The following is an 18,054-nucleotide window of genomic DNA, read 5'->3' as shown; positions in this document are numbered from 1 at the left end:
GAGCTTTGTCAAGTCATCTTCTCCGGCAGGTTTACAATTTGATTTTAAGGAAGTAAAAACAGCTAGATTATTAGGAAGCCTCACTATGCAGCCCAGCAATGCCAGATGCCAGCTCTCCTCAGGGAACAGAGCAAGTCCTTACTCACTGCCAGGTCATGAAAGACGAAAAAAAAAAAAAAGCATTTCATCATCACTTGCTATTAAGGCACCTTTCAAGATACAAGAGAACATTTTGGGTCAGTATGTCCAGCTTCTTCCCAAACTTCTAAAACTTTTGGGAGGTGTGGGGACTTCCTGGAAGTGATGTCTCATTTGCCTAGACTAGTCTGCATCAGGGAGATCTCTTGACAACTTCTAAGCTGCTTGGAAGAAAAAAACCTGAAATGTCTCTGATTTCTTCATATTCATAGCTACTTTTACCTTTATTCTGCAACCCTACTCTGTATCAGAACAGTTACAGCGAGATGCATTGCATAAGTGTATCCTCTCGAGTTAGCCAAAGTCTTGAGTTTTGCTTCATATAAGAGAACTCACAATTAACTCAATGGATGAATTAAAGGCTATGCTTTGAAGAGACTGTTTTCCTTTAAAAATCTGTCTAAAACAGGTTGTTGTGACTTATTTCAGATCTTTTTTGAAGGACGAGTCAGAAACATACACAAAAATCCCCCAGAGAATACTTGAAAATTATCCAATCTATTGGGATGTAAAGATGAAAAACACAGTTACATCTTTAAACACATCTAGAACAGCATTAAAAAAACTGCCCACTACTGTGATAATAATTGTATGTAACAAGATGTTTGAAATTTTATTAAATTGTATCAATTTAGCAATTGTATTAATACCAAACCAATGCCATAAAAACTTCGTTAGTCAGAAAATCCCTATTTCACTTAAAAAAATGTTGGAAACTTTCTAAACATATAAAGGCTATATCAGCAAGAAAGCGTCTGTCCTCTTTGTATAATTCCACATGACATCAGTGATCTTAGAATCCCAGGATCTCAGATGTAGGAACCTGCAGCAAATCTCATCCAACTCCCTCATTTCTACAGACAGGGCCTAAAAGGGAGCGACTTCAGGTGACGGTTGAATGAAAGCAGCTGAATGAGGGCAGACCCAGGCCTGGCCTGCTGGCTCCGTCCACCCACTGCCCTGTCCACCACACTAGGCTGTTTCTCTGCTTAGCAATTTCATTACAGAGGTGGAGGGGCACTGGGAAACATGCACTGACCACAGGACAAGAAAGATTCTTCTCCTACAGTGGGGACACAGAAAATTCCAGTTAAGAGAAGATATCTGTTATAAATTAAAATGTAACTGTACGTCTACTCCTGCTTTAACGATCCTCTGAATTAACTAGACAGTGATCTAGCTTTTCTGGGTGAAATAAAACCTCACTCCAGGTGTTTTGAATGTTTCGGGCATTTAGAAATCATTGCACAATGGTTAAATTTCCAGGTGAGTCCTTACCACTTGGTTTGGAACACATATGTCACTCCTAGAGTACCTTCCATGATTTAAACAAAGGAACAAAAAAAAATTCAAATGTAAAATGCTCTCTTTTTAATTACTAAATTAAGAAAGTTAAACAATTTAAAAATGTAAACTCACAAATAACAAAAAAGGAATTAAGACTTCAGAGTTGCTACTTGGTATTAAAAACTCAAATAGAAATAGGGTTTTTGATTTGTTTTTGTTAAACATTTGTAATTCAAGGTTGGTACAAACAGCAACTAAAAACGTAATACTTTTTTTTTTTTTTTTTGTGCATCCTCATGAAATGTAAAGTAGTGCATAGTTATTTCACTGGAGGACTCCTGGACATAGAGAAAGTCATTTCATTAGCAGTAGAGAACATTCAAACACTTATTTTACAAAGGAAAATGTACAAGCCCTCCCTCACCTTCCCGTAAGGTTTAGTTGCATGAGAAAATTTAGCATGTTGCCATGACTACAATGCTATGGATTTTAGACCATTTAAATGTGGTTACAAGTTTTATTAAATTAAAAAAGTTGGAAACATTTCAGCATTCATGTTTTTATACAAGAAGTTTGTGTGGTATCCATCCTCTAGTTTCCCTGATGGTACTGGCCATTTGCCTGCTTCAAAGAGGCTCACTTTTAAGTTTCAAGAACAAATCATAGCAAGCTGAAGCAAATACTGGAAAAAAGAAATTGTGAATTCAGCTTGGGCCCTGATGAAAAGAGTCAAAGTAACAGCCATCTACAGGCACAGTCATGAACCCAAAAAAGTACAATCCAAATTAAAAAAACAAACAAACATGTTTTGCAAAAGCCAAAAAGCGAGGCCACTGGTTTTCAGAATCACACCAGTGCTTCTATGTTGATTTTCCAGTCAAATCCTCATTCTGGGTCCTGAAGCTTTGTGGCCAATGCTGGCCATGGTCTCCATGTTAGCACCCACATGGCGTATGCACAGGGATATATAGATCATATATATTCATATTTATAAAAAAAGAAAAAAAAAAACACCTGTCCTGATTGGTTTTTGTTAAAACATGAAAAAAAATTTTATTGTTTTAGACAAAGAGGCCACTTTTGGAAAATAATACTTTTTTTTTTTAGTTGAATCAGGTGAAGACAGAGTTAAAATCACATAGGATTTGCATTTTAAAAAAAGGAAAGCACTAGGATCGTTGGCACTGGAGTAACTATTTACACTGAACAGAGGTTTGGCCTTTTACATAACATCGATACAATGCATTTCCAAAGTCTGAGAAATAACAAGGTTCTGTCTCGAATGCTTCACAGAGGAGGTTCGGACGTGGGGACAAGTGTCATGAATGAGGGCCATGGAAGTTCGTCAGCTTCAGAGTCACATGCAATCTGATCCTGGACGGTTCTGGCTGCTCTGCGCGGAGCAGCTGGCTATGGAGTTGAAAGCTAATGGGGAGGGGGCGGGAAGCCTCTGGGACCGGGCCTCTCTCTCTGCAGACCCAGGCCTTACAGGTTTTCCCCGGGTTGGTACTGAGGCTCTGTCGCGGTGAAGTAGTCTTCCAGGAAGCCCTGCAGGTACTCGAAAGTGGGCCGCTCTTCGGGGTCCTTTTTCCAGCAGTGTATCATGAGCTCGTGGAGGGAGATGGGGCAGTCCTGCGGGCAGGGCATTCTGTAGCCGCGCTCCACCTGCTCCAGCACCTCCCGGTTGTTCATGCCTGCAACGACAAGCGCCGTGAGAGCGGGCCCCCTGCGTCCTCCCTGCCTGCTCCTGGGAGCCGACAGGGGGCTAAAACGTGCTGCGCGCCCCCACCCCACCCAGAGGCGAAGTCTGTCTTCAATGGGCTAGCTCACCACTCAGAAATAAAAAAGGACTCCCCTCCGGACACACGTGAAGCCCTGGAGGGTGAATCTCAAAAGCATGAGAAGTGAAAGAAGCCAGACACAAAAGGCGACGTACTGCATGATTTCATTTATATGAAATTCTAGAAAAGGCAAAAACTATAGTGATAGAAAGCAGATCAGTGGTTGCCAGGGGTGACGGGGAGGGCAGTCCTGCAATGAGGCCGCAGGGAACACGAGTGTGATGGAAACGTTCTGTATCAGCAAACCCTCTCTGTAAAGGCCAGGCGGTAAAGATTTTAGGCTGCATACTGTCTCTGCCGCATATCCTTCACTTTATTTATTTTTTCTACAGCTCTGAAAATGCAGAAAACAAAGACAGGGTGGGAGCCAGATCTGGCCTAGAAGCTGTAGGCTGCCAACCCATGTTCTATATCCTGAGTGTGGAGGTGTGACTGTTTATGTTTGTCAAAACGCACTGAATTCTTCAAACTGTAGAATTCTATTGTATGTAAATTATACATCAATTACGCTGACAAAAGTATGAATGAAGCAGATAAAAACAAATTCAGGGAATGAAAACTAAACTGTCCTTTGTTCACAGGACCTATAAGCTCTGTTGATGTACTTCATAAACTGGCTGTTCTCGTGCCTGGACAAACTCTCAAGTGCTCTGCCGTTCGAGATCCGACATTACGCCATCACTCTGGGGACCGTCCAGCCCAGTGACCCCCAGGTGCCCTGGGTTAAGACGACTCTGACAGGGAGACAGGGCAGCGTTTACTGATGACCTCGGACAGGCCATCTATCATGGAGACCTCTGTGACCCTCTGGGGGAGCTGCCCGATCAGAGACTTGGGGATGCCTGGAGCTAACAGGAGACGTTCTGGGAGACTGCCAGCCCTCTGGGGAGTGCAGCCTTCCTGCATGCTGGCCTTCTCAGCAGAACAGGAAATACCACACGAGGGGTGGACGGGGGAGCCGAATGCCCTGACCCCTTTCTCAACCACTGCCAGGCTCTCTTCTCTGGTTTCTCTGGTTTGTTTCCCTTTTCTGCTGTATCATGTTCTGCCATCGCCTGTCAAGCCCTTGTATGTTTTGGCTGCTCCTTGGCCCTGAGCCTATAATCTGGAATCCTCTCCAACTTCTGACCCAGTTAATTGACAAAAGCAAAACCCCGAGTTTCAGCCATTCAGAAACCCAGAATTCTTCCCCTGGCTCTCAGGGCTCTGATCAGCAGGACACAGTGTGTACATGTAGCAACTTCTGGAGGAGACGGCAACCCGCTGAGTAGAACCACCCAGCCAGAGGAGCAGGGCCAGGTCACAGCCCTGTCCCCCAGAATCCCTCAGATTCTGGGATCTGTTGCCAGTTCTCTTTGTTGTTGCTTCTGGAGCTGGGCTGATTCCAGCTCCCGTGACTGTCAACCAGAGCCCTGTCAGTCACATGCTTATCCAAACCCTTTCAGGATGCTTTCTTATTCTCTGCCACCCTAATTCCTTGAGGTGATAAAATCTGTGTATTATTCCTGCTGTGTTGAAGTAGGCCTTCAATTTAATTATTTTAACATAACTCTGCTCATATTTTGGCGGTGACCCTTATTTTAGTGAGAGAGGCTTGGTAGTTGAATCTGGGTCCCCTTCCTCCACGCCATGCCTGACTTCACAGGGGCTCTCTTCAGTTGCATGATGGGTCAGCTCTGTAGTTAATTACCTTACATCCTCTTCCAACCACTGAAAACTCATTTTGATAAGTCAGGGTGGGGCGGGGGGGAGGGTGGCTGGAAGCAAGGGGAGATGCTGGGGTTGCCACTGGAGTGTCCTGCAGTGCTCTGGACAAAGGGACAAGGACCAGCATTTCCTCATCCACAACCCCCAATCCAACAAGCTCTGCAAAGCACACGTTCTGGGAACTTCCCTGGCAGCAAACTGATCTGAACTCAGCTTATTTGGCCATAAAACCTGACCTGGTGTGAGGCGCTCGACTGTTTTTCTTCATTTATACATATTACTGAAGAATTAAGGATGTGTCTGAACACAGAATGCAGCCCGAGACCCTCCTAAGGTATTACATAAATTATGGTCTAAGCACTATGTGGACTTTCGAAAAAGAAAACCAAGTCTGACTGTGAAGCATGTCCAGTCCCAAGGGTTTTGCCTGTGAAACTCTGGCACGAGTGGACAGCAGCCACCACATTCCAGGAGCCCAGAAAGGTTAGGAAGAGAGCATGAGCCCACAGCAGGACTGGTCTTCTCTAAAGTGCGTGCTTGGTATTTCAGTACAGTCCTTGGTTTCAAAACATCTCAGAAGACACATGCCTGAACCTGCAGAAGTCCCCCTTGTCTCTGGCCCTCCCAGGAGTCTGTGAGAACTGGAGGAGATACAGGTGGACGGTCTGAACCTCAGAAGGTCTGACAGGCCCTGCTGGAAGTGGTTATACCCCTCGCCCAAACCCAAATGCCTCCTTCTACTGCTTCATTCTGGCACTGGGATCATCCAAAACCACACCACAGAGCTTAGCTAATCATTCTCCTATTGCTCTGCAGCCCTTATGTCATTACAGGATTCATGTCATTAAAAAACAAACTACTCAAATGGAAAGATTTCATGTATTTTTTTCTTTTTTTTTTTTAAGTCTTGATCCAGTCTCCACCAAAGGAAAGTTTAATTGGCCACTGGGGTCAAGCCTGTTTTTCCAGTGCTCTGCCTGAGTTGGGGACACAGCTCAACCTTCAACATGTAGCATCTAGAGAGGCAGCCTGCTCCCTGGGGCAGCTGGGACCAGGGATGGAGCTGGGCCTTGGCCCTTGTGGTACAAGGCACCAGCTAGCCTTGCCAGCAGCTCCTGCCCATGCCCTCCACCTCCTTTCTGCCCGCATCCTCTTCTTGCTTCTCCTCTCCCCCCTCTCATGCCACTCCCCAGGTTCTCCCAGCATGAAGAGCACACAAAAACCAATTCGATGCACCAGGCCAACAAGAAACATACCAACATCAGTTTTGCCAGAAAAGTGGGATATAAGACAATGCACTTGGCTGACAAAGACAGTCTGAATGGGACTGGCTCTTTTCCAAGCATCCATGGGCCAGAAGCGGACCCAGCACCTTCACGATGGTCCCTGGCAGTGGGAACTGCACAAGCAAGAGATGCTCGCTCAGCAAGGCTAGGGTCACTTTTCACTTCACAAACATAGCTCAAGTAAGTGGGCTGTGTTCATATTTTTTTCAAAAAAGAGTATTCTCGGCTATAAGAACTTTGAAAAATCATATTTAAGAATTGCTTTTTAGTAAAAATGGATTTTTCTCTTCATACTACTATTTCATGAGCTCTTTTTGAAAGTGAAAAGAGAAGTGAAAGTGTTAGTCACTTCGGTCATGTCTGACTCTTTGCGACCCCATGGACTGTAGCCCGCCAGGCTCCTCTGTCCATGGAATTCTCCAGGTAAGAATACTGGAGTGGGTAGCCATTCCCTTCTCCAGGGGATCTTCCCGACCCAGGGATTGAACCCAGGTCTCAGGGTTGGATTACAGGCAGATTTTTTACCATCTGAGCCATCAGGGAAGGTTAGGGCCAGGGACTGGGAAGGGAACACACACAGCATTGAGTTTAGGGAGGTCAGCGGAGTCCTGAGGGACATGGGGAAGGGGAAGACTCTCTGTATTTTATTTCCAATTGAGGAAGCGGGTGGGGGTGGGGAGGAGGCTGCCTGGGAATGTTCTGCCTATTTTTTCCTTCTTAGGGAGAAACTGAAGAGGCAGAAACTTTAAAACACTGTTGTAGTTTAGGAAAACGTTGTCACCAACAGTTCTTGGTGGAAGCTACAATAGAGAGTGTTTTTCAACAGGAGGGCGCTCTATGCCAGCCTGTGGCATCTAACCATGTTATGGTCACAAAGCTCCCCAGGACATGTTGCCTGGGTCCCAACCTCCACATCAGAGAAGGCGCACAGGGCTTGGTGACCAGCGGGCAGACACACTCGCTGTTTTCACTCCAGCCTGTCCCCCTCTGCCCCCACCTCAGCGGTTCCTTACCTTTCTGCTCTCCTTTTTTCTCAGTCAGGAAAATGGACCATTTCCACAGGTCACTCTCATGAGGCACATAACCCAGCGGGCCTCAGTTCACAGAACACCCGTGGAGCCTGCTGTGCCGGGGTTGACTTTCAGATACCTCCTGCTGCACCTTCCATGGGGGTCTCCTGTCACCCTGCATTTCAGGCTCTCAAGCATGGTCACCAGTAGCCTCATTTCCCGTGGGTCTGCCCCAAACCCTGCAGCTGAGATTCTCTGGCCAAGTGGACTGGATTCACTTCCTGCCATTATGACCGTATTATCCTTCCAAATCGTGCTGCTGGCTTCCTCTCGGTTCTTGAATTAAGGTCAAGTTTCCAGCTCTCACTTTCCAATCTTTACTACGTACGGCTGCCAACAGTGTCTGCTTTCACGTGTGTGTATTGTCCGTCCTTTTTCTCCTCCCTCCTTCTAGTTTACACTTTCCTATGCCTCTTTCTTGAGCTAGATATTAACTCAGTGGTGTCTCCAGCTTTCTTTTTGGATCTCCAGAGAAAATCCCCTGGAGAAGTAAAAATCTACCCACTCCAGTATTCTGGCCTGGAGAATTCCGTGGACTGTATAGTCCATGGGGTTGCAAAGAGTTGAACACGCCGGAGCGACTTTCACAGTTAAGAAAACCATTTTCACTGCGGAGCCACTTTACTCTTTCAACTCTGTGTCTCAGCAGGTGATTGACTTCCCCTGCCTCAGTTTCTCTATTTTTCAATGGAATATCTCCATATTCACTGTGCTTTCAGCTCTCTGAAGTGTCTTCTATGAACGGAGGGTGTTGGGCTTGACAGCTCACCATTTCAGTTTCCTAATATGGATCTTCCAGGGGCTGCGGCTATACAAGTGGGGATTTTTGCTGTTAACCATCCAGGTTTGTATCTGGATTGGACTAGGGGTTGCAAGAGCCTGGATTTTTGTGGCGCGTGAATAATTAGCCCCTTCGACAATGGGAATGACGCTCAGGTTCTCAGATATGCAGCTTACTTCGGCAAACTGAGCTTTCTGTTAAAAGGAAATTAGACGCTATTGTGCATCAGGCTTTTTGTCAGAGGCTCCCTCTGGCTTCTCTACACAAACCCTGTAAAAAGCCCTTATGTTTACTTGTCTGTGAGCGTTGCTGGGAGTGCAGGGAGGGCGGCAGGAAGGAGGGTGCTGTTAATGGCGCTTGCTCAGCACGAGCGTGTGCTATCAGATGCCCATGTGCTCTAGTTATCTTACTGGGCTACAACTGGGACGCTTCAAGTTCGGTTTTGGTTACGAGATCCAAGTACAGACTCTGGGCGGATAGATGTTGCTCAAAGAGGAGAGCTGAAAATAAAGGAGTGACCTTGAGGCGGCACAACGAGGACTCTTGTTTCTCTTTCTGCATCTTAACCAGATAAGCTTAGGACACCTGTTTTTATGAAGCCCACTCTATTAATAAGCACAGAAATGACAGCTACTCAGTTGCCATAACACACAAAAGTTAAAGTTGATAATACGGTATCATGAACAGCTCCTCTGTCCCAGTAACAGTGGTAAAGTGACAGAGGGGGTGAGGGTGCCCGCTGGGCAGGCCATGGAGATGCACGGGGGTACAGGAGAGCAGCAGAGGGTAGGATCGGGGAGCAGAGAGCCGCCCCCACCCCCCGGTCTGCCCCCTTCTTCTGCACTCTCTTCCACCAGCCACATGGGCCAAGAGAAACCTTGTCGGGGGAGGTGACAAGACCCCTGGGCATTCCAGGCAGGACTCCCCTGGAGGGAACAATAGGAACCCAAAAAGAAAAGCCTGAGGACTGGGGATGGGAGCACGGAAGGCAGAAGGCTAAGCACCCTCGGCTGAGATTTGAAGTTTCATCCCAATTCCCTTTCTCCTGGATGGAGAGTCCTGACCTCTTCCTCCCCCAGGAGAAACCTGCCCCCGTTATCAGGCTGGGCACAGTGGGGATAAGAGTGCGGGTGACAAGGATGGGCTGCTGAACACAGAGGAATTTAGGTCTACAGTTCAGGCTCTGTCGGAAGGCATCTGAGTGGGGCAGAGGGACGATGTATGTGGAAACTTGCAATTCTTCAAGGAAAGTGCTATACATTCACTAATTTATCTTCCTCTTCAAGTCATTATCAAATGACTAGATGCATTCACGAAAGTCAGGCAGCTGTCAGTTGTTAAAAGGGTTGAAAGCACTGCAAATGCATGAATAAATGTGATAGGCTTAAGAGAATATTCATGATTTGCCAGATCATGCCAAATTCCCAAAGCAGGTGTTCAGTGGGGAGCCAAGGCCCAGAACAGCCAGGACATTCCGCCTAGAATGGTGCTGGGATATGGTGTTTGAACTGACCACGGGGTCAATTTCCCAGAACAACTCTGAGAACAGAGGCTACTCTGCGGCTGGGAAAAACACGCCTTATTTATGTTTGGAGATGATGAAATAGAGTTGAAAGGTTTTGCAAGCTATGGGCAAAGTCTTATTTTAAAAGCCTCTTGGGCTAATCATTTTTTCCCCCTGTCCACCCATCCACCTATCCAACCCTCTATCCCTCCACCCATTCTTCTGTCCATCTGCTTTAAGACTTACCGAGAGTCTACTAAAGGAGCCCCCTTCTCAGGGTTCAGAGCTACTGGGAAACAGAGACACACAGACAAGAGCTTCAACAGAGAGGTACCCAGTGGCACGGGAGTGAGCAGGAGTGACCCAGGAAGAGGCATGGAGAAGGCGACATGAAGGAGGGGACTTTTGGGTTAGGACTGGACAGATTCTGAGGCAGAGAGTGGTTAGAACTGGACGGATTCTGAGGCAGAGAGTGGAGCTGAGATGACAGACTTAAGCGTTTGAGAGAAAGCTCTTGGTGACAAGGGTCAGGAGCAGCACGAGAGAAATCGTGTCTGATGATGTCACCCGGCCAAAGCCCCTCATTCAGTCCTCATCTCGCTGAGTGCAAATGCCCTAACCATGATCTGTCTGGGGCCTCCGGGCCCTCCTGCTCCACCCACATGCTTCTTCAGAGCCTCTGTGCTCTGGTTCCTCTGAAGGGTGGCTCCTCCCCCAGTTAACCGGAGCCTTCTTCCTCAGATGTCACCTTCCTGGTGACGTCCTGCCCTGCCACCCTCTCTGCCCTTCCCCATTTTATACTCCTCCCTACCCATTACCACCAGCCAATGCAGAATGGATTTTACTTATTTGTCTTTGTTGATTGTCTGGCTCCGCTGAGGAGTGAAAAGTTTGGGAGGAACAGCTTTTGTCTATTGGTTCACTGCTACACTCCTGGGGACCTAAACAGTACCCTGCATAGAGCAGGTACTCAATAAATATATGTTGAATGGTTGAAGGAGAGAGTTAAGAAGGACTACGCCAGACGAAGGCTTCTGGAGTTTATCTGGAAGGCAAGGGGAAGCCATGGACTTTTTAATTGGCAGAGGTAGGATAAGCAGATCTGTTTCTAGGGTAACTCTGATGGAGGCAATGATAGATGGTGGGGGTGGTGGGGGGGGAGACACGGGAAGTAGGATGTTCTATGAAGGGGGTTCCTGCAGCAGAGGATGATAGCCTGCCGCGGGGCAGTGGCAATGGAAACAAAGAAGAAAAGAAGGATTTGGAGGTGAAAAAAAAATAGGTTAAAATGTATTATTGCTCAGATTTTATGCATCAGTCCTAGAAAACAGTTTCAAGTACTTTCAATTCTCATATGTAACAATTCATCGTCACAAAATCTGGTATAATCTTGATGCAAAGAGTGGTTCTGAGCCTTGGCCTACAGTAAAGCAAGCTGTAGAGCTATGCTGAGGAGGCGCTCAGGTCAGGCTGCGGGAATCTGGAAGACAGAGCTGTTCTTCAGAGCGTCTTTGTTACACATCTGGGAAGCAACCCTCTTTGTCTGGTAGGGTGACGGGACTCCTCTCCACTACCTCCCTGTTCATCTCAGAATCACATTTCAGCATTTTTAATTTGGCTTCCAGGCTCTCACTCAATTTGAGATTCTCCTTCTTTCCTTCCTCTCAAACCATCCATTTTTGTAAAACTTGCTAACTAACCAACCAACCCAACGTTTCATTTTTGCCTCTTTCCTTTAACCCTTCATTCAGTTACACCTTCCAAATACTATTCCAAGTTCCTTCTCTGATTCTTTTTCTGGACCTTTTTTCACACTGGGCAAAACAGCCTGGAAAGCTTTCATAAAATTCATTTAGAAGTCACTTTCCTCTCTCCCTTGACCCTCAACCTCACCACCAGCCAAAGTACCTTTCCTGTGTGTAAAGATGACAGAAGGCCATTCTCAGGTATGAAAGAAAAATGTATCGCTGCCTACTGCTCTTGAAACAAGAATTAATTCAAAATACACTCTAGCCAACTGAGAAATAACTGCTGAGAAGTTAGGATGGGAATCACAGCGGACAGGTCTGGGAGTCTGTCCTGGGCGCTGCCCCCAGCCACAAGGACTCTGGTCAGTGGAGACGCAGCCCCTCGGCACACACCGCCAACCTGGCCGCTCCAAGAGACAGCGAGAATGAGGACAGGAAGGGCCTTCCTTCTCCGGTGCCACTGGACGAGGCTGAAAGAAACTGTCTGTTCCTTAGGAATTGTTCTCCTTCGTTAAGGTAATCATCCTGTAATTGGAATCCTTCTGTAAAAGCCTCTCCCTCAAGAAGAGTGTACTGTGAGATTCCAGGCACAGTTAAATATGATTACAGTTACACTGAGAACAAAAACAAGCGGCATCCATGGCGAGCAATAGGTTTGGGAACAACTTTCTGTGGCTCCTGTCACTCCCCGCTGACACAGCTCCAGGGCCCGGTTACAGACGGGCCAGGCCTCCCTGTGGCTGCACCAGGCCCTCTCCATGGGGTCTGGCCGGGTAACCCCACCTCACAGCCTTCTCTGCAGGATCATATCCCGTTGGCCTCCACGCAGGCCTCGGCGCCTTCTCACACATCCATCCTTGTCTGGGATCATTATTCCTCAATGTGAAGGGGAAAGCCTATATACCTTCTTCTCCATGAAGTTTCCCAGACACGGCCCCTTTGCTCAGCCACCCTCACAGAATCTGGGCAGCTATCAAAGCCCCCAGCACATCAGTGGTTGCTCCGAGTGAATAACTAGGTATGATAAAGTGGACTGAGTTCTCTCGTCAAACTCCTTGGCCATCCTCACAGGATTCTGAGTGAAAAGCCCTTCTCCGGACCTGCTGTGTGCAGACACCTGAATCTGTGGCCCTTGCCTCATTATCAGGATTAAGACTGGGGGCCCACGGTGAGTGAGTTCAAGTATCGCATCCCCCAAAGACGATTTCCTCTAATTATAGAGAAGTAACAAAAAAGGGCTGCTTTCTACCTGGATGGCACATGTATTTCATCCATCTGACTGTAAGCTCTATGAGTGCAGGGACTGAATTTATTTCTCCGCTCACTGTTCTATCCCCCAGGAACTAAAACAGCGTCCTCCTTCAGGCCTGTTCTCATCAATGTTTGCTGAGAGTATGAATGTCTTATTCACAGTACTTACTTCCCAGGTAGTGCAAAATCACGCCAGGCACAATCACATTGACCGATGCTAAGCTGAATGAATGAAAATCCTGCCTCAGTTGTAAAAGGAGGCTGCTTTCTTTATGCCTAAACCAAACTTGACAAAAGACTCTCCGTCAGAAACGCACACCTGCCTTCCTCCTCCCAGGCCCCCATCCCCGCCCCTTTGTCTCGGCTCCTGTGTGTGACCCTGAGAAACAAAAGGCGGCTTTGTCTTCCTGGAAGTAAAGGTTTCACAGAAATGCAAGACGTTAACCTCCCCCCCACCACAACACATCGGGTGGCTAAACCTAGGGGACTCAGGAAGAAATTCATTCAAAATTCAGACAATGAAAAAAGAGGCGCCTTCACATCTTCAAAATCCCGAGCACTGACAAAATTCTCCGCCTTGAGAAGCGATTCAGAAATGCCTGTGCTGGGTTCCAGGCCCCTCCAGGGCAGCCCTTTCTTCTGGCGGGCTACTCCCAGAGCGGCTGCCCACTTGTGCAGGCAGGGAGCAGCAGCCGCTGCAGCAGCATCAATAAAACGGACTTCCGCCCACATCTCTAGCCACCCAGTGCTGGCGTTTCAGAGATAGGGAATTTGTCAAATTTTGCCTCTGTGCCAACCCGGCTCTCTTAGAGGAGTCTTGAGGCTTACGACCAACCCAGAAAGAGATCTGCTTTACTTCTCTGCAGTCTCCGAAGCTGACCAGAAACAATCATAAAAAAAGGAACAAAGGGATTACAAATTAATCTGCCCTCACCGGCTCCTCTGACTGCAAAGATATGATCACAAACCCAGGATTTGCAAGAGCTCTCAATTCCTCAGTAATCTCCGCTATCGTTTCTATCAATCATTGTGTTTATTATTATTTTTTTTTAATTTTTAAAAGCTCCTCTCTTAGGCAGGGCATGATGGGGAGCTATGTTCTTTCTTCACTCAACAGTAACAGAAAAATATGTCCTTAACATTTCAGAAAGCAGATCGTCCCTGTGGTATAACCATTAAAGCGTGGAGGTAAAATGGCACAAGTGTCCTTTACATCAGTATCTGTCTAAATTAATGAATTTAAGCCTGAATCACCTAAACTATGGTTTCTTTGGAGAGCATGACTCTCATAATCCAGAAAAACTCCAGGGCTTAAGAATCTCCAATGTCTTTACACTATACTTGCCTTTGAGCTTCCCCAGTGGCTCAGATGGTAAAGAATCTGCCTACAATGCAGGAGACCCGGATTCAATCCCTGGGTTGGGAAGATCCCCTGGAGAAGGAAATGGCAACCCACTCTTGGAGAATTCCATGGACAGTAGAGTCCAGAGGGTCACAAAAGAGTCGGACAGGACTGAATGACTAACACTTTCACTTTCAGGAGGTGTTAGTGGTACAGAACCTGCCTGCCAATGCAGAAGACATAAGAGAGAGGGGTTTGATCCTTGGGTCAGGAAGATCCCCTGGAGGAGGGCACAGCAAACCCACTCCAGTATTCTTGCCTGGAGAATCCCATGGACGGAGAAGCCTGGCAGGTTACGTCCATGGGGTTGCAAAAAATTGGACCCGACTGAAGCGATTTAGCACGTAAGCATATTTGCTTTTGTAGAGCGTATTTTAATCATTCAGAAACATGCAGTGAAGGTGTTCCCTGGTGGCCTAGTGGTTAGGATTCCAGGCTCTCACTTCGGGGGCGGGGTGGGGTGGGGGTGCGTCAGGTTCAATCCCTAGTCCAGGAACTGAGATCCTTCTATAAGCTATGCAGTCAACCCTCTCTCCCCCTAAAAAACCCCCCCAACCCCCAAGAATCCCAAGACATGTGTAGTGAATGGCTTCTACATGGCACTTCCTCTGTGCCTCTGCTCTCTCCAGCCACCGGGAGCAGCGCCTGCAGAGAGGGCAGGTACTGGCATCTTCCCGCCAGGTTCACGCCATGGGTCAGTGCTATGGTGTAATCAAAAAGCAGTGAGCCAGAAGGGTCTGCAAAGTCCATCTGCACAGTTTTGCCGGTGACATTCCTGTCTTGGGAGCCAGGGACACACACTCGTACTGAGAGGGGAGAGGAGAGAACCCATGGACTGAGGTGGACTGAAGCGTTCACCAGCTGCTAACTTCATTCATTAATCCTGGCACACAATTCATGATGGTTGCTTGTCTACACCCCACGGGGGCTCCCACTTCTGCTTTCCCCTGGCTAAATATCTGTCCATGTTCTTCAAATTCCTACGCTTGGCAGAAAGCTGAAAATGGGGCTGAGAAGGCAATCAGGAAGAGGACTCCCCAGATAGTGTTGGGAGAACACCCACTCAGGCCCATTTCTGCTGCGTCTGGCTCTTACCTGGGTACGGAACTCTTCCTTTGGTGACCAGCTCTGTGAGTAAGATTCCAAAAGACCACACGTCAGACTTGATTGTGAACCTCCCGTATAGGGCCGCTTCGGGGGCCGTCCACTTAATGGGGAACTTGGCACCTGCAGGAAGAACAGCTGGTTACTCCTCAGGCAGAGATCAGGCTCTGGGCGTGGGGCTGGGGAAAGAAGAGCAGGTGGAAATGTGTTCACGGGATAAGGTTCAGAGAGCGGGACACGGAGGAGGGGAAACTGGACACGGGCTAGGACTGAGCAGCTATGGCGTCTGTTCCTGCCTCTGCAACTCTAAACAAGTCCCATTTGGGCTTCAAAGCCCCTTCAAGTTCTGGCTTTTGAACTTGATTCTACAAACCAACTGAATGTCATAGGTTTGGTCTGGAGGTAGGGCTAACCTATGATTTAGGAAACTTTTATATTTTTTTCTCTTACTTTCAAATAAGGTTGTAAATCATAAGGTTACCCTCAAGAATCCTTTAGTATAAAAGACCATAGTCTCCTCTTACTGAGGTACATAAAAACCAGATCAAACCACCACGCATCTCCCAAGGGTGGAGACAATTTGCTGTAGCCCATGCATTACGTGGGACTTCCCAGGTGGCGCTAGTGGTAAAAAACCCATCTACCAATGCAGGAGATGCAAGAGGCGCAGGTTCGATTCCTGAATCAGGAAGATCCCCTGGAGGAGGAAATGGCAGCCCACTCCAGTATTCTTATCTGGAGAATCCCAAGGACAGAGGAGCCTGGCGGGCTATAGTCCATGGGGCCACAAAGAGTGTGACGTGACTGAGCAACTGAAAACACAACACACATATTATGTGGAGATGGGCTGTATTTCCCCAATGCCTCCACACCCACAGCACAGAAATGATTTTGCCTCAAGTTCCTTCCCCACTACAGGGCTTCCCAGGTGGCTCAGTGGTAAAGAATTTGCCTGCAATGCAGGAGATGCAGGTTCAGTCCCTGGGTTGGGAAGAGAAGGAAATGGCAGCCCACTCCAGTTTCTTGCCTGGGAAAATCCCACTGGACAGAGGAGCCTGGAGGGGCTACAGTCCAGGGGATCGCAAAAGAATCAGACACGACTTAGCAAAACAACTTCCCCACTACACTCTACTTTTTCCTTCCACCCTTTCCCCTAATAGTGAAAGTGAAGTCGCTCAGTCGTATCCAGACTCTTTGCAACCCTGTGCACTGTAGCCCACCAGGCTCCTCCATCCATGGGATTCTCCAGGCAAGAATACTGGAGTGGGTTGTCATTTCCTTCTCCAGGGGATCTTCTTGACCCAGGGATCGAACCCAGGCCTCCCACATTGCAGGCAGACGCTTTAACCTCTGAGCCACCAGGGACGCTCTAATAGTAGCCACTTTTAATTCTGGGGAATGTTTTTCTTCTGCACTGTACCATCCCTTGCTTACCTCCCTGTCTTTCTTCTACGAGCCAGACAGGGTACTATCTAAAATTTTTAGAGTGGTTTTATCTCAATGATTATCTTATGAGTCTGATTTCTCAAGACCAAGAAGCAAATTTTGTGCCAAATCTTTTCTTGCAAATGTCTCCTGTTAAAAGAATCCTTTCTCCAATCAAAAAGGAAGGGTGGGGTCCACCCTGCTCCTTACAAAGCTAGATGTGTATACGGGGAATTAAAATTGATTCAGCAGCCTGTGCTCTCACACATTAGGCTCAGCAATTATAAAGCAGTTTCGGATATTTCATTGAACAGACTAAAAGGGAAACACAAGGAATTTTTATTACTGATGTAAACACAATTATATGTATAAAGCATGTTAATTTTACTTAGGAATGCCTAAAAAAAATCACACAAAGGCTGACAAAATCAGAAATTTTCATAGTATCTTCTAGGAAAAGCCATTATGTGTAAAACTGGCAAATGATTAAAATCTTTGAATTAGCATGGTTTTAATAACCAGAGGTATGATAAATTACAGCAATTAGATTTTTGTTTTAAATACAGTACATGATAACATCTTCAGCAAATCTACCCTGGCATTTTTGGGCAATATAATTTTCCTCTCCATCTCTTCTATGCCCGTGTGAAATGAAATAAAAAAAAAATCCTACTATTTCATTCTGTGGCATCTCATATTAACACTGGAGCACAGAAATGATTCTCTAGTTTTTCTTCCCTTTTATGCATCGAGTTATTTTTAATTAGCTATGTTTCTCAAGCATAATTACTTATATCTTTGCTTAAGTGCTGCATGATTCCACACAAGGTCTGGTATTCTCTGAACAGTCATTCTGTTTTTAAAGTTTCTTTCAAAGCATTCTTCTCACACTTCCTATCCTCCAGCATTCTGTTCACGCAGCTTTGGACTCCGAGCCTCTGGGATTAATGTGATAGATTCTCTTCAGTGTCGAGAGCTGACTTTGCCCTGGACCAAACCTCAGCTGGAGTTCTCTTATTTCAGAGAATTAAAGGTATATTAAATTCATTCCTATTTAAACCAGCTCTCGAGCCAAATGGCTTGGAAATCTATGTCCGTCTCTGAAGCAAATAGAACATTTTTCTCCACTGTGCAGACACAAATCCTGTAAATAAAATGACGAGCAAAAGAAGCCTTTCTTCCCTTCTTGGAATCATTCCATGTTGCTCAAGATGTGAGTGTTGCTGAAAGTAAACTAGTTAAAATTGGGATAAAGTCATTTTGGATTTTCTGAGAGAAGATTTCATAATTTCAGATTTTTTAAAAAAGCAAATGTCAATATATCAGCCAGTTGCGGTAGTCTGCTTTATTGTTTTCTCACTATATCATCTACAATAAGAATTATATAAACCTTCAAGAGAGAAGCTGAAACAAAGGCTGTAATGGATCTCTGATAAGAAACCATTTGTAG

The 18,054-nt window shown here is 46.5% G+C and overlaps 1 protein-coding gene across 3 annotated transcripts in view; it reads right to left on the bottom strand.

Moving 5' to 3' along the window:
• Nucleotides 1–824: 824 nt before the first annotated feature.
• The window catches only part of FYN (FYN proto-oncogene, Src family tyrosine kinase), a 215,427-nt gene continuing 198,197 nt past the window's right edge, over nucleotides 825–18,054 (bottom strand). For 2 of the 3 annotated variants that reach the window (XM_065911317.1, XM_065911318.1), the window contains 2 exons: nucleotides 15,171–15,302; nucleotides 832–3,179 (listed from right to left, as the gene is read on the bottom strand). In XM_065911317.1, coding sequence (XP_065767389.1) covers nucleotides 2,971–3,179; nucleotides 15,171–15,302 — 341 coding nt within the window. In that variant the 3' untranslated portion in view covers nucleotides 832–2,970. Of the gene's footprint in view, nucleotides 3,180–15,170; nucleotides 15,303–18,054 lie in introns of all 3 variants that reach the window. The other variant, XM_065911319.1, reaches the window with a different exon arrangement.

The sequence above is a fragment of the Muntiacus reevesi genome, chromosome 19 (genome assembly GCF_963930625.1).
Source record: "Muntiacus reevesi chromosome 19, mMunRee1.1, whole genome shotgun sequence".
NCBI classification, from domain to species: domain Eukaryota; kingdom Metazoa; phylum Chordata; class Mammalia; order Artiodactyla; family Cervidae; genus Muntiacus; species Muntiacus reevesi.
The sequence above is the reverse complement of the archived record's forward strand: the minus strand, read 5'-3'. Positions and strand labels throughout refer to the sequence as shown.